At 47.2% G+C, this 26,026-nt stretch overlaps 1 protein-coding gene across 42 annotated transcripts in view; it reads left to right on the top strand.

Annotated features, from left to right (window-relative positions):
• The window catches only part of Tcf7l2 (transcription factor 7 like 2), a 187,957-nt gene that overhangs the window by 11,080 nt on the left and 150,851 nt on the right, over positions 1–26,026 (top strand). For 25 of the 42 annotated variants that reach the window (XM_071610892.1, XM_071610891.1, XM_071610894.1 and 22 more), the window contains exon 4: positions 2,102–2,170. The exons of the other annotated variants lie outside the window; for them this stretch is intronic. In XM_071610892.1, coding sequence (XP_071466993.1) covers positions 2,102–2,170 — 69 coding nt within the window. The remainder of the gene's footprint in view (positions 1–2,101; positions 2,171–26,026) is intronic. 42 annotated transcript variants of the gene reach the window in all.

Here is a 26,026-nt window from a genome sequence, read left to right as displayed (position 1 = left end):
GAATTTGGCTTAGCCACAGTTTCATTAATTTATTCATAAGACTGTGACTGTATGAAATTATTTTCCACGACATACCCGTAGTTATCAGGTGTCCATTCAATTTTAATTGACAATATAAGATTCCTGTGGTTACCCTGAGTACAGATTGCCTAGGGCTCCGCAGGGTTTGTGGGAAGAAAAGCTTGGACAAGTTTCCATTAAGCTCTGAATCAGGCAGTTGGAAAGGAGGAGAATAAAACCGACTGTAAAGAGGGACAGGTTGTTAGTGTTGCTCGCCCTGCTTAGGAAGGAGCACCTCCTCAGACAGCGCGGCTCTCTGGCCAAGAATTCCAAACTCGCAGAGAGAGACCTGTCCCAGTCACAAAAGTTGTTTTAACATGGTGCAGAATTGTCACAGTAATTAGTGCAATCTCCGCTTACTGACTGGCAGCTTTTACAAAAAAGGGCAGGGAGACAAAGGGTGCAGATTCATCTTTCTCTTCTAGCAGTCCTCTTTGGATGGACTGTCTCCGAGGGGGGGGGGGCTCTGTGCTTGTGGGGCTTGTCTTCATTTATTTGCTCATTGTTCACCTTTAGTTGTTTTGGGGAGTATGTTTTCTTGCTCTGCTTTGACAGGTATAGGGATTTTTTTTTTCCCCTTTTATTTTTCTTTTTCGTGCCTTTAAAAATTTTGATTACTCTGCATTGGTACACACACTCTGAGAGAGAACTATATATGTAGTGTTTTTGTTTGTTTATTTGAAGCAGATAAAGTTTTCTCAAGAGTGCTCTATCCTAAAATGGATACTTATCAGCCTTATCACATGAGCAGTATGGACTGAACACTATTTTTTATTTGGTCACTAGTATGTTGTATATATTTTTGAGCTCAAAAGTTCTTACGTGAATTCTTTTTCCTCTTAAAAAAAAAAACTGTGGACTCTGGGCCCCCCCCCCCCCTTCTCAGGGAGCAAGATGACAAATTAATTGAGCCTGAAACCCACCTTTTGTTCCAGTGAGGTGGAAGCCCTCTGGCAATAGTAACACTGTTGTGGCCAGGGATGGCTGTGGATAGGGCTGGTCTGTGATTAATGCAGGTCTCTTTGGAGATGCAACTGATTTGCCTCTTGGTGATGGTGATTTCAGGAGATCATCTGATTCCTCATCGTTTGTTTGTTTATGGCAAATTAAAGTGCATTTTTAGATAACTGTTGATCCTTTAGTGATTATTGTGTTGTTTATAAAATAAATTGGCAGATGCTGTTTGTTTTCTCAGTTGGTTGGATCCTGAGATAAACAAGTATTATTTGGGAACATGGGAATTGGGTGAGGAATCTTGGTATTCCTTTCTGTTTGGGATAACCCCCTTCTGTGATGGGTGGTCTGCAGGGCTGTAAAGGGAGAGAGAGGCTGGGGCCCCTCTTGAGCCTTGTGCCTTGGAGGATCTGAATGAGCCAGTGACTTACCAGTAGGTGGTCCTTAGAATGCGGTGGCTCTTGGGCAGGCTTGGTCCCCTCTTGGGGGGAGTGTGGATTACTAGAGCGGAGGCTGCAGGGATGGCCTGGATGGCCTAGTCACTGTGAAGGAATGTGCAAGGCGTCATCAGGTGGCCCCTGATTCTGTTGGACACGTTTGTTTCCCCAGAAAGAGAACTGTGCTGGAGAGCCAGGGCCCGGTTATTGGAAGTAGGGAAGGGGCTCCCACCTGCTGCAGTCCTGTGGCTTCTGATCCTTTCTCTCCTGTCTGTGTTCTTGCCTCTGTGTCGCAATCCTGACGACTTTTTGCAGCACACAGTCAATTTTTCTGCAGCCTCCTGCTCAGCACACTGGCTTCCTTTATGTCTTAATGGGCATCAGTCTTCCCTTTTCATGTCATTGATTCTCACTCCTGCCCCCTCCTCCCCTTTTTGCTTATTGAATAGGCGCTTTTTTTTTTTTAACTTTACCTTAGATTAGTATGATCATCTTATCCATAGCAACAAATAAAAGTACACAGGTCTTGATTGAATGCCAAGGCTTCAGTTCAATCTAGGAAGGTTTGTCTGCTATTCATAAACTGCTTAAGATGTTTTCTTGTAGTTTGTGACATAAGCAGAACGCTTTGATTTGGTTTCTTTCTACAGCTCCATTTTCAGTCCGGCAGCACACATTACTCTGCGTACAAAACGATTGAGCACCAGATTGCAATTCAGGTAGGAAATGCAAGAGATTCTGAAGCTTGAATTGTCAATATGGAGGTCTCTTGTGTGTTTTATTCTCTGTCCCTCCCCCACCTAGATGATGATGATGATGATGATGGTGGTGGTGGTGGTGGTGGTGGTGGTGGTGGTACTGGTGGTGGTGGTGGTGGCGGCGGTGGCTGTATCCCTGGGGGAGGTGGGAAGCAAAGAAGAAAGAAGAATAGAAGAAATGCTGCTAAAATGATTTAAAGATATGGGAAGAAAGAGAAGCCTGTGTTTATTGTTAAGATGTCCTGATAAGCCATGGTGGGCACCTGGACCCCCCAACTTGGTTACTGCTTTTTGCACAGGGGAGGGATCCTGAACTGAGAGTGAAATGGGATGACAGAATGTGAACGGGAAGAGTTCAGTGGGGAGATGGGAGAGGAGGCCGTGTGACAGCCAGAGAGAGTTGTTTCCGGGGGATCAAAATCATGTTAAGTGGTGCTAAGAATATCACTTTTGACCTGATCGTCCTGAAATGTTGATTTCTCTTGGGCCTGTTGATATATGACACTGAAAGTGCCGGGAGGGAGAGGCGACAGATCCCAGCTTCTGATGAGTGTCCTGTTTCCTGCTCACGTAGTACTTCCATTCTCTTAAATCCAAAGGCTAAACAAATCACAGACTAATATAGACTCGGGGCTGAACTGAAGCCAACAGCAGTAGTGGGGGGGGGGCAGACTAATAGGATTTTCGTCTGTCTGCCTGGCCTTGCTAGGGTGGATGTCCTCATGGTGTAACTGGCTGTACCAAAACTTCTCGAGGGTTCTGTTTTAACCCTTGGAAGGGAGGCTTTCGGAGCCATTTGTGTGGAGTTGGAAGGCTGGGTCTGGGTTTTCCTCTGCTTGTAAGTTGATGTGGTGTGGCGGATCAGCCACGTGGCCCCGCTGCCCCTGTTCCCACAGCAAGCTTTTGCAGATTGTGTGTGTGCATGTGTGTGTGTGTGTCTGCTTGCTTGTGTGTGGGGTGTGTGTGGCCTTTCCCACCTCCTACCACATCACCTCTTTGTAGCTTTGCTATTTCAAGTTCTGCATCTTCCTCGATAAGACTTCAGCCATTTGCCCCAGGTACATGGACTTCTTCCCCCAGTGGAAAGTATGAGTCAGCAGACATTTTTATTTGGTGGATTCCTGGTCTTTTTTGTACTTCTTTCAAGGCTGCAGTAACTTAGTTTAAAAATATTTTGATTACTTCTGTGGTGGTGCTGCTGATCTTCTGTTTGTGTGTTTTAGGGGGAAATTGCGACTCTTGATTTTACCCCTCCACCCGCAGATGCTTTCAAGACTGGCACGAAGGCAATGGTACAGTTGTTCTTGCTGGCACACTTCCTGTTGGACCCTCCTCTCTCTTGATTAAGGCCTAGTACGTCTTGCGCTCGGAAAATGGCTTAGAGGCAGGCTTGGTTGGAGAACAAGCCCAGACCCTAACTCTTGGTGACTGGGTGAACCCATGGTGGCCTGAGGCCTACTACATCTCTGGGATTGCTGGAAAATCCTGTTCCCCGGGGGGTTACGAATTGTGGAGGCCCAATAGGATAGTGATCCTTATCTTGGTGTGGAAAGGCTGGCTGGGGCCATGTCACTGGGAGACCAGCCGAGACCAGACCAGCTGTTGAATCTTTACACCCGGAGCTGAAGTGCCCCTTGTTTGGCCGAGCAGTTCGTCTTTCTCCAAACCACCTGGCACGGTGCAGGCCATGTGAAGCTCTTTCTCAGGAGGAAGATGGAGTAAATTACAGAGCTCATTGTTTGGAGGACTGAAACCATCACTATTCCTCCATGAACAGGTAGTATTGTTCTCCCCTGCTTCTATTTGCTGAGGCTTGATGCCCATGTGGGCAAACAGAGGGACGTTTTATTAGAGACCCAGCACCATGCTTTCAGTGTTCATTCTCCCTCAGTGTCTGCTAGACCAGCACGAGGCCCAGCCAAATGGCATCGAGCTGTAATTTTAGTGTGATCATCAAAGGATAAATGGCCAAAACCAAACAAAAGAAGCAAAGGGAAAAATAAAGGGGAAACCTCAGACAAATCGAAATTGTTCCCAGAGTACACCGGGCAGCTTGGTCGCTGGGTGGGTGGGGAGAAGACAGGGTGGCGCCCCTCCCGGGCACCCCTTGCATACTTCTTCCCCGCACCCCATTCTTCACTTAAGGGCTTAAATGCAATGTGATTGTCGGGAGGAATTTTCTTCCCTGGAAACTTTGAACTGTCTCACCTTAATACATACTGTATTTCAGCTGGAGCTGGGCATGCTGCTCTCCTAAGCTGTATCCTAAAATAGCCTCCTAGTATGACACCGTGCATCACATGAGATTCACCCCCTCTCCCTCCTGTCCCTCCTGTAATCTCAGGACTGGCCAAGTCCACCGTTTGTATGAATGGCCTCTGAGTGATTCGGTAGACCTGGCGCGCTCATAGGTTTGGAGCTGATCTCAGTTGCCTTGTTGGGATCCCCCCATTTTTGACAATCTCCTAGCTCCCCTTAGGTTTGAAAAGACAAGGGCAATATAAACGAGCACATTCTCCCAAAAGAATAACAAATGTAACTGGAATGAAAATTAAAAGGGCTTTTAAAGAAGACTGCTATTTAATTTTGTCGCCTTTGTGTGTGTGTGTGTGTGTGTGTGTGTGTGTGTGTGTGGGTTTGGGTTTGGACCCAGGACCTTGTGCATGCTAACCTGCATTCTCAGCCCCCCTGACTTTCTGGAAGTATCACTGAAGGGGAATATGAATACAGCACATACACAGATCTTCATAGAGTGGTAGACAGACTTTCACATGTGAATGTCCACGAGATTATCATCCAGATCAATATATAGATTGGAGTTGGAACATCTTTCCTGTAGGGAGCCATGTAAAAAAATATTTTAGGCTTTTTGGGCCATATGGTCTCTGTTGCAACTGTTCAGTTGTGCTCTTGTTGTTTGAAAACATCTGAAGATAGACATAAAGGATGAAGTCTGGCCATGTGCCAATAAAACTTTATTTATAAAAGCAAACATTGGCTGGGTTTTCTGACATCTGGTAAAGAAAATCCCTAGAAGTCTCCTTCTTCCCTTCTCTTCCCAGTCATCTGTCTTCTTCCTTTTTCCTGCTTCCAGTGAAAATTCTTTTTTTTGGGGGGTGGGGGGTGGGGGGGAGAGGGTTCCGGATTGAACTCAGGGGCACTTGACCACTGAGCCACATCCCCAGCCCTATTTTGAATTTTATTTAGAGACAGGGTCTCACTGAGTTGCTTAGTGCCTTGCCATTGCTGAGGCTGGCTTCTAGCTTGGGGTTCTCCTGTCTCAGCCTCCCGAGCCTCTGGGATCACAGGTGTGCACCACCGTGCCCGCCCCTTGTGAAAATTCTAATGGTGGATTAGTCGCTCCTGGTTTTTGACTTCATGTACATGGAGTCATTCAGAACATACTGTTTGGTGCCTGTGCCTACGCAGCATTGTGCCTGGGAGTTACACCCCTATCATTGTGGGTGGCAATGACTTGCCCTTTTGCATTGCCACGTAGCGTTCCATGTACAAACATGCCCCATGCGTCTGTCCTTTCTCTGTTTTTGTATATTTGGTTTACTTCCAGGCTTTTGCTAGTATGAATAAAGTCTAGAAACACCCCCCACCCCGCCCCGTGCCTCCTTTCCACCAGTCACCAATCACCAATCACCAGGAGTGGATTTGGAAAGATGGAGGGGTGTATATGTGTTTAGCTTTTTTGAGTTTTATCTTTTGAGAGAGGTCTGAACACTGGACAGTTGTCATTGAGACGCACTAGCAGAGTTATTAGGTATGTGAGTGGAATGTGGTGGTGGGGGGAAATAGAAGTATCTAGTTGTGATCGGAGGCCAGTTTGCCCACGTTTCACTGCTGGCCCTTCACGTAGTTTGGCCTCTGGTTCCAGCCCTCAGGACCTCCTCCCGCCATCGCCCTTCACTGGGAAGAGGAGGAGCAGGCTGGGTTGCAGACACCATAGAACAGCTCCCCAGGGGAGGCCTTGCAGGTGACTGTAGCTCAGTGTTTAGGCATTTCTGTTGCCTGCCCCAAGGGAGCTCTTCCAAAGCTCCTGCTATCATCATGATTCCCACCCCAAGAGAAGTGTTGTAATCAAGGTCAAGAGCCACAGAAGATGTTTCCCCTGGTTTTCAGAAGGGCTACTTCAACCAATTAAGCCTTTGTTTTAAGAGTATTTTGGCCAGAGGTTGATATTTTAACACTAAGTCAGATGTGATTTAGGGAGGGAGAAACTTCAAGCAGCAAAAACAAACTGTGTAGACCTTTCTTAGTTGTTTCTCTTCTAAGATGTGATGTGGTTTGTGTGTGCGCGTGTGCATATGCGTGCTTGTGTGTGTGTGCAAAGACAACCAGGAGAGGATCCAGAAGAAATGGACCGTTTTATTTGTTTACACAGCTGAGCGGTGGAGACTCTGCAGCTCTGCAGTGGGTGTTGCTTGCTTTCTTGTCCTTATGCCTGTAAGATTCCTGCTTGGTCCTAGAACTCCAACGCCAGGGCCACCAGGATTCTCCTCTGGAGACTGAGTGTTTTTTGGAGCCAGGGAGAGGAGGTACAAACTGGAGGGTAAATATTGTGCCATGTTGATCCCTTATTCCTGACATGACCAGGATGTCTTGTTCACATCTTAAAGTCATTAAGACTTGAGAGGTGCTACAGCTGAGTTCCTCTCTTTGCCAATAGGATGGATAGGGCCAGAGATTAGTACCAGAAGATTTGACCAAAATTTAATTAAGAGGTGGCAGTGTTTGCCAGGCTGCGTCCTACTTTGGGTTTCTGATGATGGTGGTCTCTGTGTTCTGGGCCTGTCTTCTCACCCACCCCAAGTTCTGGCCTTTCGGGGTTCATGAGGATTTGCAGATCTGGGCTGAATGGGGGACTCCCAGGAATGAGTTCAGTTCTAGGTGTGGTCGCCCCCATGCTTTCCCTTTAGGCTCTGGCTCTGAGGTTACACTCCCACGTTCCCTAAAGAACTGAAGAGTGCTGGGCCCAGTTGTGCACACCTATAATCCCAGCAACTCGGGAGTTCGAGACGGGAGGATCGCGAGTTCAAAGACAGCCTCAGCAATGGTGAGGCACTAAACAACAACTAAAAAATATTTTTAAAAATAAAAATAAATAAAACTGGCATTTGAAACATCGCTGGATTTTGAGAGAAAAGGGATTTCCACCTGTTTTGCTCACTGATGAATCTCCAGGGGCCTGGCACACATATGGACACTACATATTTTTAGTGAATGAGGGTTCTGAATATGGATTTAACAATTAGGCACAAAGTCCCTGCTGCTGAATTGAGTGAACCTCCTGAGTGAGTTACTGGCATCCACGGGCTTTGTCCAGCTTCTCTAGTGAAGGGTAACAACCACCATATATATAACTTTCACTTCTGTTTGTAGAGGAGTATGGGGAATTGAACCCAGGGCACTTAGCCACTGAGACACATCCCCAGCTCTTTGAGGTTGGCCTTGAACTTGTGATCCTCCTGCCTGAGCCTCCTGAGTTGCTGGGATTCAAGTCATGCACCACCATGCCCAGCACACTTCACTTCTTTAAGATGGACGTGATATCTTTATTTTATTTACTTATAATTACACAGTACTGAGGATCGAACCCAGTGCCTTACACGTACTAGGCAAGCACTCTACCGCTGAGCTACACCCCTGGCCCTTCATATTTATTTATTAAAAAATTTTTTTAGTTGTGAATGGACAAATACCTTTATTTTGTTTATTTATTTCCATGTGGTGCTGAAGATTGAACCCAGGGCCCCACAGGTACTAGTCAAGCAGGTGCTAGGCGAGAGCTCTACCACTGAGCCACAACCTCAGCCCCTTATTTATTTTATTTATTATATGTGGTGCTGAGAATTGAACCCAGTGCCCCCCACATGCTAGGCGAGTGCTCTTCCACTGAGTTTCAGCCCCAGCCCATCAAATACCAGTTTTAAACACCCCACCCCTTCAGTCTCTAGGTCTCTGGCACAGTCCAAGAGTGGTATTTTGTGATTCACGGTTTTGATCTTTCAGCCGGCTCAAGGTTGCGCATGGCCTCCTTAGAGTTTTCTGAAATCAATCAATTGATCGTTTATTGACTGCTCATTCATTTTCAGTTGCTGAATCAAAATTGAGGCCTGGCAGGTCCTGGATTGGGATGACATTTTCTCATTTTGAATGGGAAAGTGACTTCTGGGCTTTCTGAGGCCTTTTCTCTGTGCTCATGTGCAGCGGCCAGCTACTCTGCAGAGCTGAAGAGGAGGCGTTTGTTGGTGAAGGAGCAGTGTGGACAGAGCGTTTGGTTTCTCGGGGTCAGAGGCGATAGCAACCGTTAATGATAGCAGCTTATGTTTATTGAATCCTTCTGGTGCATTGGGTCTGATATTAAGTACTTTATGTGAATGATTTATTGATTCTTTATGACACACAGGGAAATCTGAAAGGGTAGTTACTGTTCTCATCACCATTATCCTCAGTTTTGTAAATGAAGAAACCTGTTTTGTCCAAGGTCAGTTAGGATTCAGAGGAGGCCTGTGAGTGGAGAGGGACTGCCAGCTCAAGGCTGGGTGTGGCTCAGTGGCAGAGCACTTGCCTAGTATCCCTGAGATCTTGGGTTCCATCCCTGGCTCCGAGTGGGAGTGCTCAGGGGGGCCTAGGCAGAGGCTGCTACCCAGCTTTCTGGACTATATACTAGCAATCACCTGGTAACTGCTCAAAGATAGAGAATCCTGGTTCTTCTCCTTGGAAATTTCCATTCAGGGGGATCCTGTAGGTCAGCCTCTTCTGAACCCAGAGGCACCTGGGAGTTTAAGATGCATGTAGCTGTCCCATGCTCTTTCATGTTCTGTAGGCCTAGGGTAGGTCTCCATGGTTGTGGTTTTAGCGAGTTTTTGGGTAAAGCTAAGGACCCTTTTCTGGGGACAGCACTTGGAGAACCACTCGATGAGGACCGTGGTTCCCACCTCTGGCTGTGTGTTAGTCACCTGGGAAGGTTGAGCAATGCCCAGGGCCAGGCCCTGCCCCAGAAAACTGGCTCACCCGTGCCTGGGGGCTGGTCCTTGCATCCCTGGTTGGCCAATGCTTTCCCGGTGATCCTGGGGAACTCCAGTTTAGGGCATCCGGGAGTCTGCACCCTTCCCTGCTCAGTGTCTCCTTAGAGGGCAGTTGTTGCAAGGCCTTTTTTTTTTTTGTTGGTTTCTTTAATTTTCTTTGCTAAGGGGTCAAAAGAGGCCGTTGTTCTGAAGGATGGCTTGTGTCTGTTCAGGTGGTAGAACACTTATGAACAGGTAGTGGATGACACCCCGGTGGCCTAGGTTAGTACCGGTGAGTGACAGTGGGATCTGGTATCATTCAGGCCAGGGTAGGAGCCCGAAGTGGGAGGGAGCCTGGGAGTCTGCGGCTCAGATTTGCAGGTCATGCCTAATCGCAGATCCAGGGTCAGCCGATCTGGGGTGGGGCCCGGGCTTCTGCATTTCTTGACAAGCTTCCCAGGTGACAAGCTTCCCAGGAGGTGCGGATGCTTATGCCCCAGACTCCTCTGGAGTGCAGCAAAGATAGTGCATTTTGCTAGGCCAGGAAACTGACTGGGGCGCAGGGAAGTGGTCAGGGAAGTGGATTGGTTTGTCAAAGGTCCCACATCTTGGCGGAAATAGGGCAGGCTGAGAATCCAGGAGTCCACCTCCTGGTCATTTCCATCTTTTAAGTAGAAGTTAGTGTCTTGTCTAAGCCACCAGCAGTTGTCTTGCATTGGCGAGATGAAATAAAGCAATCTAGTTTTTACCGTTTTTTGCTCATGTCATTTTAAAACATAAATCTGCTCTAATTGTACCTTTGTATTTGCATATATTGAGAGGTATCTCTTCATTTTATCTCTTCATTTTCCACCATGTTAAGGCTTGGTGGGAACCAGCCTGCCTGGTTTGGGAGAGGGCTGGTAAGGGTCAGGGGGAGTGTCTGTCCGCCATCTGTGTGCCCCTCCTGGGCCATAGTGCTGAGTGGCAGTCAGCTGGTTGTGTTTTCTTAGTAGAACTTGTAAGTTCCACTTTATAATATTTACTTTTTATTAAGTCCCTGAAAATCATGGGGCTGTTTAGCTGAGCACAGAAATTTCTAAATGGGTTATGACTGACATTTGGAGGCTTATCAGGCTTAGCACTTAATTTGTTTCTGGAGTTTGATTTGGTTGGATGGTATCAAACCCTGATCAAACAGATAAGTGGCTGCAATTTTTCTTCCTCTTTTTTAAAAACCGGTTTACCTTGAAATCTCAGCATACTCTTCAATTAAACAAAAATGGCAGCAGACCACATTATTCCTGAGGGTTTCACTAAAACCACTGGTGCATTAGGTACATGCACCGTGATTCTCTGTCGAGTGATGTGTCTTTGCATTGGTTGATAGAGGTGTGGGTGGATGGGATGGCTTGATGGCAGTTTCTCGGCCTCAGTACTTACTCAGTGCTGTTTAGGACTGAGTAAGTTCTTTATCGCAGGGAACTAACTGTCCTGTGCACTAAAGGAGGTGTGTGTAGCCCCATCCCTGACCTCTGCCCTCTTGATTCTACTAGCACCCAACAGAAGTGTGACCACCAAAATTGCCTTTAGAAATTGTCCAGTTCCTCTGGGGGGGTCACAATGACCCCTGGATGGGAGCTGCGGGCTTTGTAGAACAGTGTCAGGAGTTGCCCTGCCCCCAATGGTGTGGTGGTGGTACCTTTGCATTTCCTGGACCCAGGTGGGTGGTTCAGTTTTTGCGTCTGTTGTCATGGAGATAGCCTGGGTTTGTGGCTTAGTTCTGCTGAGTTTGTTTCGTAATCTGCAAAATGGGGAGAAGGGTAGTGCCTGTTTTCAGATGGGGGGGGGTCGTGGGTAGATGAGACAAGGTGTAATGAGCTGGGCAGGGCCATGGTGCAGGGAAGAGCTTAGTGGCCGCTTTCCCTGCGGGGACTGTGAAGTGCTGGCTTGCAGGTTTAGAGCATGCCTTATCCTGATATGCATTGTGTAGTTTTTATTTGCTGTCAGGAACATCACACATGATAAATTTGATAACCTGGACTATCTTTGCTGGGTAACAAAGATTTATGACTACTGTTGGTAGCTGTTTGCATTTCTCTCATGTCACTTAGAAATGTCTGCCTGGTCCTTGTTACTTTTATTTATTTATTTTTGCTGTGCTAGGGTTTAACCCAGGGGTGCTTTACCACTGAGCTCCATCCTCAGTCCCACCCACCCTTCTTTTTTTAAGATACAGGTCTTGCTGGGCACAGTGGTGCTCGCCTGTAATCCCAGCAGCTGGGAAGGCTGAGACAGGAGGATCTTGATTTCAAAGCCAACCTCAGCAACGGGGAGGCACTGAGCAGCTCAGTTGAGACCCTGTCTCTACATAAGACCCAAAATGGAGCTGGGGGATGTGGCTCAGTGGCTTAGTGCCCCTGAGTTCAATCCCTGGTACACCCCCCTAAAAAACAAAACCAAAAAAATACAGGTCTTGCTAAGTTGTCCATGTTGGCCTTGAGTTTGATATCCTTGTGTCTCGATTTCCTAAGTACCACTGAGACTGGCTTCTTGTTACATTAAAATAAAATGTATGCTCTTCTGAAGGGCTGAGATAGCTCATGTATGTGCTTTCATGTCCCTGTAGCACACGTGGTGGTTTCTAGGACATAGTAGCTGTTCATCAAGTGGTGTGTGTTTAAATACATGACTGTAGGCAGAAGAGAGGTTGAGTGGGGTGTATCAGAGGCAACAACTAGAAAGTTCTTTTTGAATTTTTTAAAAAACAGCTCCTGGGCTGGGGATAGAGCTGGAGTTGGTAGAATGTTTGCTTTGCATGCACAAGGCCATGGGTTCAATCCCTAGCAACATACAAACACACACACACACACACACACACACATACACACACACACAAAATAGCTGCCAGGTTCAGTGGCACACACCTGTAATCCCAGCGGCTCTGGAGGCTGAGGCAGGAGGATGGCGAGTTTAAAGGCAGCCTCAGCAATGAGGTGCTAAGCAACTCAGTGAGACCCTGTCTCTAAATAAAATCTGAGATAGGGCTGGGGATGTGACTCAAGTGCCCCTGTGTTCAACTCCTGGTACCCCTCTTCTCCCAAAACAAAACAAGATACAAAAACAAAAACAAAAAACCCAGCTCCTTTCACAACATAAAAGGTCAGTAATAATAATTGGTTTTATTATTTTTTTTGTTGTTGTTGTTTGTGTTTTGGGCACTCCACCAAATTATTTGAGAAGGATGTTCTATTCTTTTGTCAACTTGATGTTGTTTTCCAGGTTTCAGGGTTTGAGCGTTTGCAGTCTGTCTTAATGCCTGTGGCATTGCTCAAACAACCAGTGGACATGGTTGGACTGCTTTATATTTGTATGATTGCCTTCCAGCTTTCATAATGCTCAGAGGTTATTTGGCTTTTAAAGGTGATATTCTTATTCTTATTCTTTTTTTAAATTGCAAATAGTATTGTCCATTGGTTTGGGGGATTAAACCCAGAGATGCTCTAACACTGGGTTTTTGATTTAAGACAGGGTCTTGCTAAGTTGCCCAGTCTGGCCTTGAACTTCTGATCCTCCTGAGTAGCTGGGATTGTGGGCATGCGCCACCACACCCAGCACATGTTTTAGACTTTGATGTGATTATCTATCATTCCTGCAGAGGACTTCAAAACGTGTAAACAAGGGTTTTCCGACTTGTGGATGGATGAGCCTGCACCAAGTCATTGCTTTCTGTTCCCGAACTCTGTGCCTTTCTGAATTTTGATGTTGCGATGAAGCACCAGCCTAAATGGCTTTAGTTGAAAATTGGGAAATTTTCCAAGGCTTGAGAATGGATGTGGTGTGGCTGTGGCCCATCCTAAGGGAGCAGGAGATCCTTCCCACTGTGGCTTTGGTAGGACTGCCCTGCAGGGAAGACAGCGTGTGTCAGGAGTCGCTCAGTTGATTCAGTAAGCATTGTTGATGATTGAAATTGAAGAATTGTGAAGACAATTCATCTTGAGGAACAGAGAGTATCGGTGTGAGCCAGGCTGCTGGGAGCAGACATTGACATACGGGCCGTCATCAAACTAATTGTTGTTTGAATTACCTGTTATGATCCGATGACAAATCTGCCTTGCTCCTGCCACTGGAGCAGAAAATGTAGCTTGAATTGGCGTGATGTTAGCAAGTGTAAACTGTACTTCAACAAGATGGATAAACCCAATTATGGGGCAGACCTGTAGAGAGAAAATCCATTTAAATCTCGTAATGTTAAGCAGAGCTGTGTTTAATTCATTTGGACCAATTTGGGAATGATGTATGAGTGTTGGTGAACATTAGTCAAAGGGGCGACCACTGGGGGAAAGGGATGTGCCGGTGCTGCGGCCACTCTGGGGAGGGAGCTGGGGTGTCGTCTCGGCAGCCTGCACTAATGGCGGGGAAAGGCAGAAATGACAAAACGATGTACTGACTGCCACGCAGGGAGCGTGTTGTGTAAATGAACCAATAAGGGAAACATGTGAAGCAGGAAGGAGAAGAGGCGCTGCTCCCAGATGCCAGGCACAGTCTGAGGCGCACAGGAAACTTGAGGTTCCTGGTGTTTCCAGCCCCTGGTAACCCTTGTGGGCTCTTCTGGGTCTTGGAACAGGCCTAGCAAAGCTCTGCCTAGAAAGCAAAAGAGTGATTTAAAAGAGACAGAGGGTAGCTCAATTTAAGTTGATGTCCTGGGATACTTGATTCTCTCTTGGAAAGCAGGAAGGTACGATGGTTATTCTGACACGTCTATTATGCATATTTGCAAGAGTTTGGAAGGTCTCGTCTAATTGAAAATTCTAGTTTTAGAATAGCTAGGGACTGGTGGCTCAGCCTTGTACACAGTAGGTGCATTATGGGTGAGGTAAATGAAAAGAGGGGCCTGAAGTCAGGGAGCTTTCCTGCCTGGACCCAGTGTGTTCCCACATTCCAGCTCATTGGGGTATGGAAGGACCTCGTATCGCAGTGTCACGTAGCGCTCGTTCCTGGCTTGCGTTCTCAGGACTTCTGTGATTTTCACATAAAGATTTATGATTTTTACCAAGGATGTCCTTAGATGACGGTAGCCTCCTTTTATTTTGGGGAGGAGCTTGATGAAGCACCCAGTGTGAGTGGTCATTGTTTGCTTTTTTTCTTTTAGTTTGGGGGTTTTCTTCTTTCTTTTCTTTGTGGAGTGGGCTGGACTTGGAAACTGCTGTTGAAAGGAGAACTTTAAAGACCAGCATGTGTCAGGAGCTTGGCAATGGGCGGTTGGGAGGTTCATGGCTCTGCACTCTCGCCCCAGCCCCCATAAATCTCACGATGTAAGTGGAGGTTGAAGCCCTGAGAATTCTACCACTGGGGGACTGTTCATCGTATGAAGGGGGACATGGTGTACAGTGAGTGCCCGTTCTGGGCAAATCTTTTCTCCTAGAGGCAAAATTTGGTGGGATTTTACTTTCTAATTTTCTCGGGGTTAAATTCAGTTGAAGAAGCACTAAGGGGTTAATAATAATAATAATAAAAAAAATGTGAGACCCAACAGTAACATTTCAGCACTTTGGGATGAATTGGGATATCCTAGTCTACTTACCAGTAGAATGTAGGTAAAGCACTTTGAGAAAATCTACTTAACATGTGCACTAAAATGCCCCCCCAGTTTGTGCTGCCCCATGGTAGACCCCTGAATCCCTTAGGAACAAGAAAGTAGGGTCATTAAATGAACTGGGAAGGAACATACAGGGATGCATTTTGGAATCTGAAGATGTTTGCACTGAAGGAAACAGCAGTTTAGTGAGTTTGATGAGAGATTGTTGTCTGCTTTGCTTCAAAAGTGGGTGTCAGTGGCTCAGAGGCAGAGCACTTGCCTGGCATGCGTGAGGCACTGGGTTCCATCCTCAGCACCACATAAAAATAAAATAAAGGTACTGTGTTCACTTATACCTAAAAAATAAATATCTAAAAAAAAAAGTGGATGTCAGATTTATACTCCTGAGGGTGGGGTCAGACATGGGAATTGGGCAGGTGGTGACTCCCCACCTTGCAGCTTGGAATGGGCTCTGTGTGTTGGGGGTGAGTCTTAGGGCCCTTTGGGTGTCTTTCCTGGTTAGCTTCCTGCTTTCTGGAACTATCGCCAAGCTGAAATCTTGCTGTCATATGCAAAGAGGAACCTTTGTTCTTTGGATTAATCCTTAGGATATAGACATGTATCAAGACCTAGGACGGAGTGAGATGCAGACATAAAACAGTGAGGTATTTAAATGGGGACTTGACTGATGTGTGGAATGCATGAGGCTGAATGCAGAATTGTTCCAGGAGTCACCAAGTTCTGAACTTGATTCTTATCCTTAAAATCAAAAAACAAACCTCCCCCGCTTCCCTCCTTCTGGTTTTCAGTTGCTTAGTTTTTATTCTGGAATCCAGCAGCATTTATTTCTTCATGATTCCTAGAGCAGCCTGTTAATTAATGTATTTAGACCTTTTTTTCCCTTGAAAGGAGACTTTTAAGTGTGGTTTAAAAATGCCCTTAAGCGAAGGACTTGTTTACCAAACCACCAGTGTGTCTTAGGCACCCTTATTTGGTTTGTGTTGTCTTGAAACTTGTCACTAGCCACAGTGTCATAATGAAACCAGATGATAGACGTCTCCCTGCAGAAGACCAAAGTGTGAAGCCATGTGTATTAGAATTTGTATTGGAACTGGGCTCAGGCTTGACTTGGAAAAAGCCTCAGGGATGTGGGGGCCTCTTTCCTTGGAGCAGAATTTCAGCCCCCACCCTGCCACCCCACCCCCACCCCCCAAACAAAAAGGAGGAAAAAGCTGCTTTGCTGGGATCCCCTCCCCCGTGTTTTTTGAGGGGGTACCCGGGGATTGAACTTAGGGGCACTTGACCACTGGGCCACATTCCCAGCCCTATTTTGTATTTTATTTACAGACAGGGTCTCACTGAGGTGTTTATTGCCTTGCTTTTGCTGAGGCTGGCTTTGAATTTGCTATCCTCCTGCCTCAGCCTCCCCAGCTGCTGGTAATACAGGTGTGTGCCACCATGCCTGGCCTGCCGGGGTCCCTTTTCACTTGTTCAAATTTGCCAATTTATATCCACTAGAAAATAAATCCTACAGTTTTGCTTCTGTGATTTTTGTCATTTTAGGGTGGCTCAGGAAGAGCACCCAGAGAGTTGTTCCTGCAGGTTGGGTTGGGTACCCGCCATCCCACCTGGTCTCTGAGAAGGCAACAGTCATTAGGTGGTCCCTAATGCAATTTGGGGGAGTGGCAACCCCCAGCCACCCTGGTTTGCATAGTTCGAGGAGCAGGGCAGTGACTCTCAGTGGGACCGGAGCCCGTGACCTGACACGTAAGCAGTGCACACTCAAAACCACACACCACATGCAAAGCAGCGATGACTTGGGTTTCGGCCTTTGTGGTTCTGTTATCGATGCTTTCGCCTGAGAGTGCATTTTTTATCTCTCGGTCTGACTTCTGGTTCGGTTAGGGTTGTGGTTCCCACTTGCCCTTTGCAGCCCGTGGATGTGTGTGCTTTGGAACCAGGCTGACCAGGGCTGCTGGCCAGTGGAGGACCGAGGCAAGCCAGTCCAGGCATGGTGTTCCCCAGGGGCCTGGGGACCCTGGCAAGTGGCAGCAGAGCCACCGGCTGTCACACGCCTCTCCACGGGGCTTCTTCTGTCTTTCAGCATTCCTTATGTAACAGCTCTAAGGACTGATGTGAAAACATCTAGAACAGCTCCGATTGATCTTCCTGTTCTGTACACCGCGCCCAGTCCTCTGCTCTCCTGTGGTCTCCTTTGGCTTTTCCTTATTAACTGGTTTCCAGGTCAGAATTTCCCCGGGAAGCATGAACTTTCTTTACTCTGTATTTCATTTTCATCGCTTTTAAAAAAACACATCATGCCGAACATTTCAAAGGGGGCCAATCGCTGCACTCTTCTGCGCCTCCATTTCACACCTGTGAGAAATGGGTTCCACCAGGGACTTGGCTGTTTTGCAGGTCATTGTGAGATGGAGTCGGGGGCCTAGGCTGGTGCCTGGCACATAAGGAAGGTTTACGGTTGGTGTCCCAGTGGCACCGTTTTCATGAAAACTTCCCTGGCAGGTTGGTGACATGGTACTGCATATCCTCTCCTGCCCCCGCCCCCCCCCAACCTCACAAAGGAATCCAATCCTGAGTTATTTCTCCTGCAGGAGAGGAGGCCGGAAGACCTTTTGAAGAGAGTGATGGCAAAAGAGGTCCCGTTGTGACAATTTATCTCCCCATGGAGGGGAGAAAACAAAAACAAAAAACCTAGAGGGGAGACTGGACTTGGAATTATTCAGCCTCTGATGGGCATGAAATTAGTGACAGCAAGACAGGAATTTGTGGCCTTTTGGTCATAATGTCTGCTGTCTTCTTTGGTCCAATTTCTATTGCTTAGAACTTCATTAAACAAAAAACTTAAAATGTCATCCTTTCCCATCTAAAAGGCAGAGTCGTGAGTTTGGTGACACTACTTCTTTAGGGGACTTTTCCTTGGGCCGCCATGGTCAGGCTCTCGTTTGTCTCAGTCAGTAATAAGCGTGTAACTGCCCCGTCCTCCTCCAATTTGCCTCAGAGAGGAGCCTGCTAGTTGGTTACCAGGGCCAAGAGACCTTGGGGACTTGTGATTGGAAGCTGGCTGTCTCGGGGTCTCCGGGTGCTGCCCCCTGAGGGGAGGAAGCGCTGGCCTGTCAGCTGGATGGGGCTCTCCTGAGCAAGAAGTGAGTGTCCAGCCAACTCAGGCGGTGCACGGTGCACGGGGACCTTGTCCCTAATGATGGATTCCCAGTTAAGAAGCGACATCGATTCTCCCAGTGACTTGAAGGCAGCCGTTGTTTCTTTACCACCTCCTGGCTCCAGAAGGTAGCCTTCAACCCTCCTCATTTGCAGAAGGCTGAATTAAAACACAGTGCCTTGAGATCTGTGGGTTTATTGCTATCTTTCTTTAGCTTTTCAGAGGCCACAATAAAAAAGAGCAGGAGTGAAATGTGAGGTGTCAGCAAGCCGTCATGCTGTGGACTCTCCCCCACTCTCCCGCTCTTGGCCTGGGGAGGCATAAAATAATAGACGGATGTGATTCCACCTTCCCATCCCTCCTCGCCCCCTCATTGCAAAAGGACTTGCACTTCCGCAGGGTTTGTTAATCAGAGAGCTGCGGCTGGGAGGGGGCCTTGGCGGTCCTGTAGTGTCCGGGGCCTTAGGCTAAGGAAGTTGCTTGCGGTTCCCTTCCTTCTAACACTGGTTTGTCCTGGCCTGGGGGATGCTATTCAGCCAGGGCCGATGTACCTTTTTAATTGGTTAGTTCCTCTAAGTGCTGATTTATTCCCTACCTATCAGAAATGTCTTAATTTACTTAATCTAATAGCCACCCCCCCTCCAATTAACACCCCAACAAAAGTATTTCCCCAGGCAGCACTCGGTGAGGCGAGATATTTTTCTCCGGGGAGAACCTCTCCTTTGTGTATGGCGTAGGGAAGAATTAATTACGGGAGAGGATGAGGCTTAATAATTGGAGTTAGGGCCCAGGAGCGCTGAACATGCCTACATCTGCCAGTTGTGGCTGTGGAGAGATTATTCTCCAGGTCTAGGTTTGCTCATCTGTGAAATGCCCCCACAGGATGTATGTGGTGGCAAGACCAATTAGTAGCCAGAAAAGTGGCCCATGTGGTGTTGAGAGTTTTTGCTGTATGCTGGGAGCGATGGTGCTTGCCTGTAAATCCCAGTGGCTCAGGAGGCTGAGGCAGGAGTATTGTGAGTTCAAAGTCAGCCTCAGCAAATTAGAGAGGTCCTAAAGCAACTCATCGAGTCCTTGTCTCTAAATAAAATGTAAAAAAGGGCTAGGATGTGGCTCAGTGGTATCACTGGGTGACCCTCCCCGCCCAAGAAAAAAGTTTCTGCTGTGACAGAGGCATTCTGGGATGGAGGTACCCCCTTGGCACTGAAGTCTGATAGGCCTGGGGACTTGAGGCTGTGCTGTCCACTGATGGCGTGTGGTCCTTGGCCTGTTGTTTAATCTCCTTGAGCCTCAGTGTTACCTGTAAAATGGGGGTGAAACCTCAGGATTAAGTGGACAACGTGTACAGCCGTGGCGCAGTGCCCTGCATGCCCAGACAGCAGTAGATTGTTTTATTTAAAGGAAGGACAGATGGCTGTGAGCCTGGCTGGTTCCCACAGTGGCTTGGGTACCTCTGACCATCCTTGTACTAATGAAGGACAAGTGGGCACGGTTTGTGGTTGATTTTGTTATGTCCACCTTTTTGGTTTAAATTTCTTCTGCTTTTCAGAAGCGGGGGTGAGCCACATTCTGCTCGTCAGGTGGATATCATAATAGCGCTTTGAAATGAGCTTCAGGATCCTTCCATGGAATGAAACAAATTCATTTACTACTCAGGTTTTAACTCGTGTTTGAGCTGTACCCTCCCCCAACATAAACACATACATTGATTTCTTTCTTTTTTCTTGTATTACTACAAGGATCAGTTTCTTCTGGCTTAATTCCAGAAACAACATGCCTGTCTTTTTTCATCGTTGAGGAAAAACAGTCTGAAGGCACCATAATTCCTTAAATTGGATTTCGGTTCTTGATCCCCTTATGTTCAGTAAGCAGTGCTCTATGAGACATCATTGTTGAGAAGCAGGAGGCTGGCAGCCTCGCCGTTCCCCCAAGTGCTGCAGCCTCCTGGGCTGAGGCGGTGGGTGGGGTCCCCTTAGAGAAGAATGCTCACCTTCACTTGGGGTGGAAGCATTAATTCCTTTTGGAAAAACGTTGGCGCAAGTTGGGCTGGGTGTCTGGTTGTGAGCGGGGTTTGGCTTGGAAGAGGCCTGTGGGTGTGTATGCACGTGGGTGTGTGTATTCTTATTAACTCTATTAGTGCCGGGGGCAGCTGTCTCTTGGAAGCATTGGGATTCCTACATTCAAATCAAAGGCACCCAGAAGAAATGATAAAGTGTACAGTGTGATCTTCAAAGATGAGGGAATAAAATAGTAGTGGGGAATATTTTCCTGGGTAATTCTACCTTCCCCCTCTTTTTAAGAAACATCGAGAGCGTCAGTGGCTTCCTCTTGTTTGACAGATTTCTGGGTACTGGGGCTCTGGAGCCATCAGGCTCTTTATGGAACAGGAGACAGATGACTTGCAGAAAGCAAAATGGAAATGTCTTGGGCTGGATCCGGGCTTGCTCAGGGGAGTGAGTCAGGAGATGTTCTGTCTTCCTCTCTTGTCTTTCCTCTTTTCTCTGAGCTGGTTTCACTGAGGGCACAAGCTTGGCACCCACTTACCCAAGAACTGATTAGTTCCTGAAAGAAGCAGTGGGTTGATTGCTTGCAGAGATGATGTAAGCTTTGCTCTGGGGTACATCAACTTGGATTTCTCATGCTTTATCTTATAAAGCCTAAATTAACAGCTGGTTTGGTTTGAGTTCTCCGGGATCTGACTAAGGGATTAGAGTCCATTCTCAAGTGAGTCAATCTAGTTTAATTTATTTCAGGTCTATCAAAAAAGATCAATCAAAGCTCTTTTGAAAGTAAAGCTATAATCGGTCTGCACACTTATAAGTCACTGTTGTTGCACTTGGTGTTTCTCTGGTGGAAAATGCTCTGGCTATGGCTAACAGGATGTATTAGAGCATTTTCTGCGTTCCTCCCCTTACCTCCCCCAGAAGATTTTGAGGAAGTGTCATGTCTGAAAGCTTGGCTCAGATGGGAGGGAGCTGCATCAACCTCCTGTTCCTGCTCCCTTGGTTTGAGGATGCTGGATCCCTGGATTGGAAATTTCTAGTTCAATATAATTTAATACCTGGAGATGAACAAGTCCAGCCTTGTTCATGTCACGATTTTTGCTTATAGGCTTCCTCTTACGGGTATTGGTGCATTGAAAAAAAAATTTTTTTTTAAACACATGATGTTTGAAGTGAAGAATTACATAGTTTGCAAAGTTTAAAGGTGGAAGCATTCTCTGCTATGGTAGACCCAGGTGTTTGTGAGCCTTGGCAGCTACAACCTGAGCTGCTTATTCTTATGTGTTTCTACTAAAATACTTCCTGAGCTTCTGCTAATAGGTAAGAACTATTCCAGACACATTTCATATACCAAGAGAAATATCAACTGACCCCAGCTGGCATCATGGGATACACAGGAGGGACAAGCCCAGGATTCTTTTTCTAGGGATGCAATACACATGTACAAGAATAAGGAATTGGCTAAGAACTTGACTCCAGAGTCAGACCCATTTTTGAATTCTGGCTTTGCTGCTTAGTGTCTGCATATGACCCTTTGAGCGGATACTACTTAAACCTCAGTTTCCTTGTCTATAAAATGGGCATTGTGAAACTGTCTCCAAGGCTTGTTGTGACAATGAAATGAAATAGTACTGTATCCTTTGCTTTTATTTAAAAAAAACTAAAGCCACTTTGGGGAAGTTTCCAGGAAGCTGAAACTTTGTTCAAATGCATTCAACAGACACATCTTTTCGCCATCTTTCCGTCCCATGTGATGGTGCACCTGAGTGTTCTGGCTCAGGCTCACAAGTGTATCAGCAATGCCTGGTACTCTGGACAAATGAGAAAAGAAACAGAGGGGCAAGTGCCAGGTTCTTACTGGATTGTGTGCCAGAATCATCCTCTGGTTTCTAACTGTGATAATGAAGCCTGGGTACATTAGTCAATTTGAAATCATAGATGGTCATGGAGCTGGGAAGGTTGTTGTGAACCTCGCGGACAGATTAAACAGGTGTGAAATGATCAGCTGCAGATTTGATGTGCTTTTCAAAAATCTAGTAAAATGGCAGAATATTCTGCTCTTGTCCAGGCAGTTAGGCTCCATTGTACTGACCCCAGCTGGCATCATGGGCCACAAAGAAGCTAGATGAAGATACACAGGAGGGACAAGCCCAGGATTCTTTTTCTAGGGATGCAATACACATGTACAAATAGAATGCCTCAGTGGGGAAAAACCCCTACTAGCAAGGAATATTTGCTCAGGGTCTGAAGTGTATTGGTTGTCCTGGGGATGCCTAGGTACAGTGACACAATACCTGTCCTTTAGGAATGTATAGTCTATTGGGAGAAGAAACACTGGGCAGAGGAGGGTGTCTTGAACTATGAATTCCATGGCCTTTTTTTTTTAAAGCTCTGTCTTCTGTATCAATCATTTTGGTTCAAGGGATGCGTTTGGTCTTTGTTCTGTTTCACTAAATGAAAATAATGGTTCACTCTCTGCCTGCTTACCATTAATGATTCCGTTTGGGGTAGTCCAGTTGAGTTGCTTACTCTCCTGGAGGCTCACCAGATTTGAAAGTGTGTGTTGGGAGTGGGGGAGTCTCATAATTTTGAGATTCTCTTGTAGTTCTGTTGTATTTAGGCGTTGTTTATTCAGCAATCATTATTACTCCAGAAATAATCTTAAGAACAAGAAAAAAAAGTAGGGCTAGGGATTATAGCTCAGTTGGTAGGGTACTTGCCTTATATGCACAAGGCCCTGGGTTCTAATCCCCAGTACTACCACCACCACAAAAAAAAAAAAAAAGAAAGAAAAAAAAAAAACAAGAAGAAAAGGTATTTTTTTTGAGCTCTCACTATGTGTCAGTTTCTATATCGTTCCATATATTTTTCAGCTTAATGCTCAAAACAACTTTAAACCCAATTATACAGATAAACAACGTGAATTTCAAAAGCGTGGGGGAATTGGCTCCAGGATACATCACTAGTAGATGGATACCTTGAGGTTCACCTGGGCCTTGTCTGATGCTGGCCCTCTTGTGCTGTGTGGTCGCTTCACTGATCCGGGAAGGCAAGTGGGAACGGGAGACTGCAGTTGGGACTTGTTGGCAATTTGGTTTGTCCTTCCAAATTAGGGACTCTGAAGAGTAATATTTTTGCAAGTCAGTAATCAGATGAGGGTTCTGGTGTCTCCCAGAGGGTGAAACAAAAGCCTCTCTTTTCCCAGGCCTAGTGTGTGGGTCTGGTTCTGGGGTCCTCTAAAACTTCTCCCTCTTGGCCGGAATGACTGAGGCCTTACATGTCAACCCGTGGTGCCTCACCAGACCTTGTCAGGCTGACATTGGTGAGGATTTGCAGCCTCGGGTCTGGCTCTCTTTAGCATCCTTTCCTTTCCATCTCTGCATTTGGATTACCAGTTTAAAAAAAAAAAAATGGCCAAAGCACTTAGGAAGTCACATGTTGGGTTTCCACTATGTCCTAGAAACTGTCTTAATTCATCTTCTCCTCTACTCTAACTTGAGTAGAAAGAAAAAAAAATTGATAGTCAATGCTAATAATTGTGGCATGTAATGTAATTGGCAGTGCTTCATTCACATGCTCATGAGAGTTGGCGGCTTCATCTTGGGCTCGGCTGCAGCGCTAGGCCTGCCTTGAGTGTCTGCAGAGCCTTTGATGCAGGTAGACCATATTATAAATAGGCGCGTTGCTATGGTGAGGATGGCAGTCCTAGCTTGCTGTGGGTAACCTTTCCTACCTTCTCGGACACTGTTTTAAAACACAGCAGTGTGATAGCATTTCATTTAATTTGGACCAAGGTGGGGTAGATGAACTGGTGAGATGGAGATCTAGATTTTTTTTTTTTTTGTGTGTGATGATGTCTTTTGGGGGGGGGGGTGTTTCAGCTTCCTTAGCAGGACAGAATATTTTGCAGATTGGGTTTCCTCATGATTTATTTAGAAATATGTTTTCTAATGGATGGGGTGGGGGGTTGGGGGTGGGCATGAGGCCAGGCTTTCTCCTCCCCCCTCCTTCTTTCCCCGAGCATTTCTGTGACTGTTGGCTTTGATGCCCAGCAGCTCATACAGTGAAATGAAAGTCCAGGTTGGCATGATGCAGAGATGATTATTCCTGGCCGTACGTCCCCATTACTGTTAATAATGTAAAAACAATCGCCTGCCTCTCAGGACTCCTGCATGTGGCTAACAGAGTTCTTTCTCCACGGAATTGGACACACAGCAATGGGGAAGGGAATGCTTTATTACTGATTGTCCTCCTGCCAAGTCCCAGGATAACTTAGATTAGACACATTCACATATTTTTTTCCTCTAACTTTTAATACATCCATCAGGTATTAGAGCAGTTCAGGTTTGTAAAACTCATGTTCTGCCCCTCTTCTCCCCGACCCTGTACCCCCAGCCCACCGTCTCTGTATCCTCAAGGTGATTGTAAATCTGCTTCAAGGTCTCCCACGTTTCCAAGTTGGTTTCTCACCTTTAACATGGGGTGATGTTTCCTTACTTATTTTCGTGGATAGTTTTGAGTGCCTAGTGGGAAAAAGTTGGATGGAAGCCTTCCAGGGGGAAATGTTCCAGAGACGGGCTTTTCAGTGTGCGACTGCTCAGTTTGTGTGTTGGTCAGTAGGATTCCGAGTCCCACATTTTGATGGCTTGGTGCTGTCTCTCTCCTTTTGAGCCTCCCCTCCAGGGTGAGCTCTGCGGCCTTCTCTGGAAACCCTTAGGAACCATCTGGGTTCCTTCTTGCTAGGTGGACGGTATGTGCCAAGTTGAGGGTCAAGTCTGTGGCCCCTGGCTTCCCTTAGCACCTTGAGACTCAAAACACCAGCATTTTTCTTACTTTTCCAGTGATGAGGATGACACCTAGTGCGTCATGCATGCTAGGTAAGTGTTCTACCCCTGAGGCACACCCCCTTCCACAACCCCTTTGGGACTCTGTTTCCCTCTCTGGGTGCTACAGAGACGTTGCTTGCATGGTGCTGCACATCCTGAGTGTGGTGTGAGTGTGTGCCCCAGAAGATGGCAAGCCCCTCCCGCAGGGTGAAGAGAGCCCCAAGCAAGTCTCTCCCTCTGCCACAGGGGGTCAGGCTCAGATGCCCGCTGTCATAGGGCCATGGTCTCTGTTCAGGGTGGCCTGTGCCCCAGCCCGAGTTACCTCTGAAGCAGAGCTGGTGTAGGATCCCATTTTCCAGCTGAAGGCCTCTGTCAGTTCAGCCACTGCCCACCTTCCCTCCCTGTGCTCTTTGGGGAGGGGGTTTAGAGGGAGAAGGGCACCCCTGGGCTCTGCCTCCCAACCCACACTAGTGGCCTGTGGGCTGTGTGTCTGATTCCTGAGGAAACCTCAGGGTGAAGGTGGAGTGAACTGCTCAGAAGAGGGGTGGTGATGAGGGCCCGGGAGGGGTGGGGTGCGCCATGGTGCGCGTGGTGCCGGAAGCTGGGCTGCATATAGACCTCCGGAGGGGCTGGCTTAGGATTTATGGAGCCGTATTTCTAGAGGGTAACCTCACGGGCTTGAAAGCGTGTCTGAACAAGAGCTCCGTTGTTCATTCCCAGTGCTGTTGCCTGGGCAGGATGCAGACTCCCAGCAGCCTTGTTGCTCAGGCCTTGGATTCAGAGAGCTGAGGCCTGGGGAGGGGGCAGCCGTGTGACTGGTGAGGGCCCGACTCCCCGCAGGACACCCCACGCCAAGCCCAGGGAATGCTGTGTCGTCTGTCCCTTGGGCAGTGGGATTGAGCAACCTGGAAGGCAGAAAGTGCACGTCGGTAGCGTGGATACCATTCCACACACCAGCCTCGCCTCCGCTCCTGGCCCTGGGAGGGAAACGTGCCCTCTGGGAGACACCCAGACAGGACAAAGGGACCTTTGTTGGAGCTGGAGGTGAGAATCTGTGGGTGTTGGGATTCCTGGGTTCGAGTTCCAGCTCACTGCCGGTTGCCTGAGCGCTGGGCGAACATTTCTGGAACCAAAAGGAGCGCAGCCCGCCCAGCAAGGCCTGCAGGGGCTGGAGGCGCCGGGTGCTAACGCTGCGTGATCCCTGCCAGTGCTTGGAGCTTCTGGAAGAGTCTGA

The sequence above is a fragment of the Marmota flaviventris genome, chromosome 4 (genome assembly GCF_047511675.1).
Source record: "Marmota flaviventris isolate mMarFla1 chromosome 4, mMarFla1.hap1, whole genome shotgun sequence".
NCBI lineage: Eukaryota > Metazoa > Chordata > Mammalia > Rodentia > Sciuridae > Marmota > Marmota flaviventris.
This window is presented reverse-complemented; position numbering and strand designations above follow the sequence as displayed.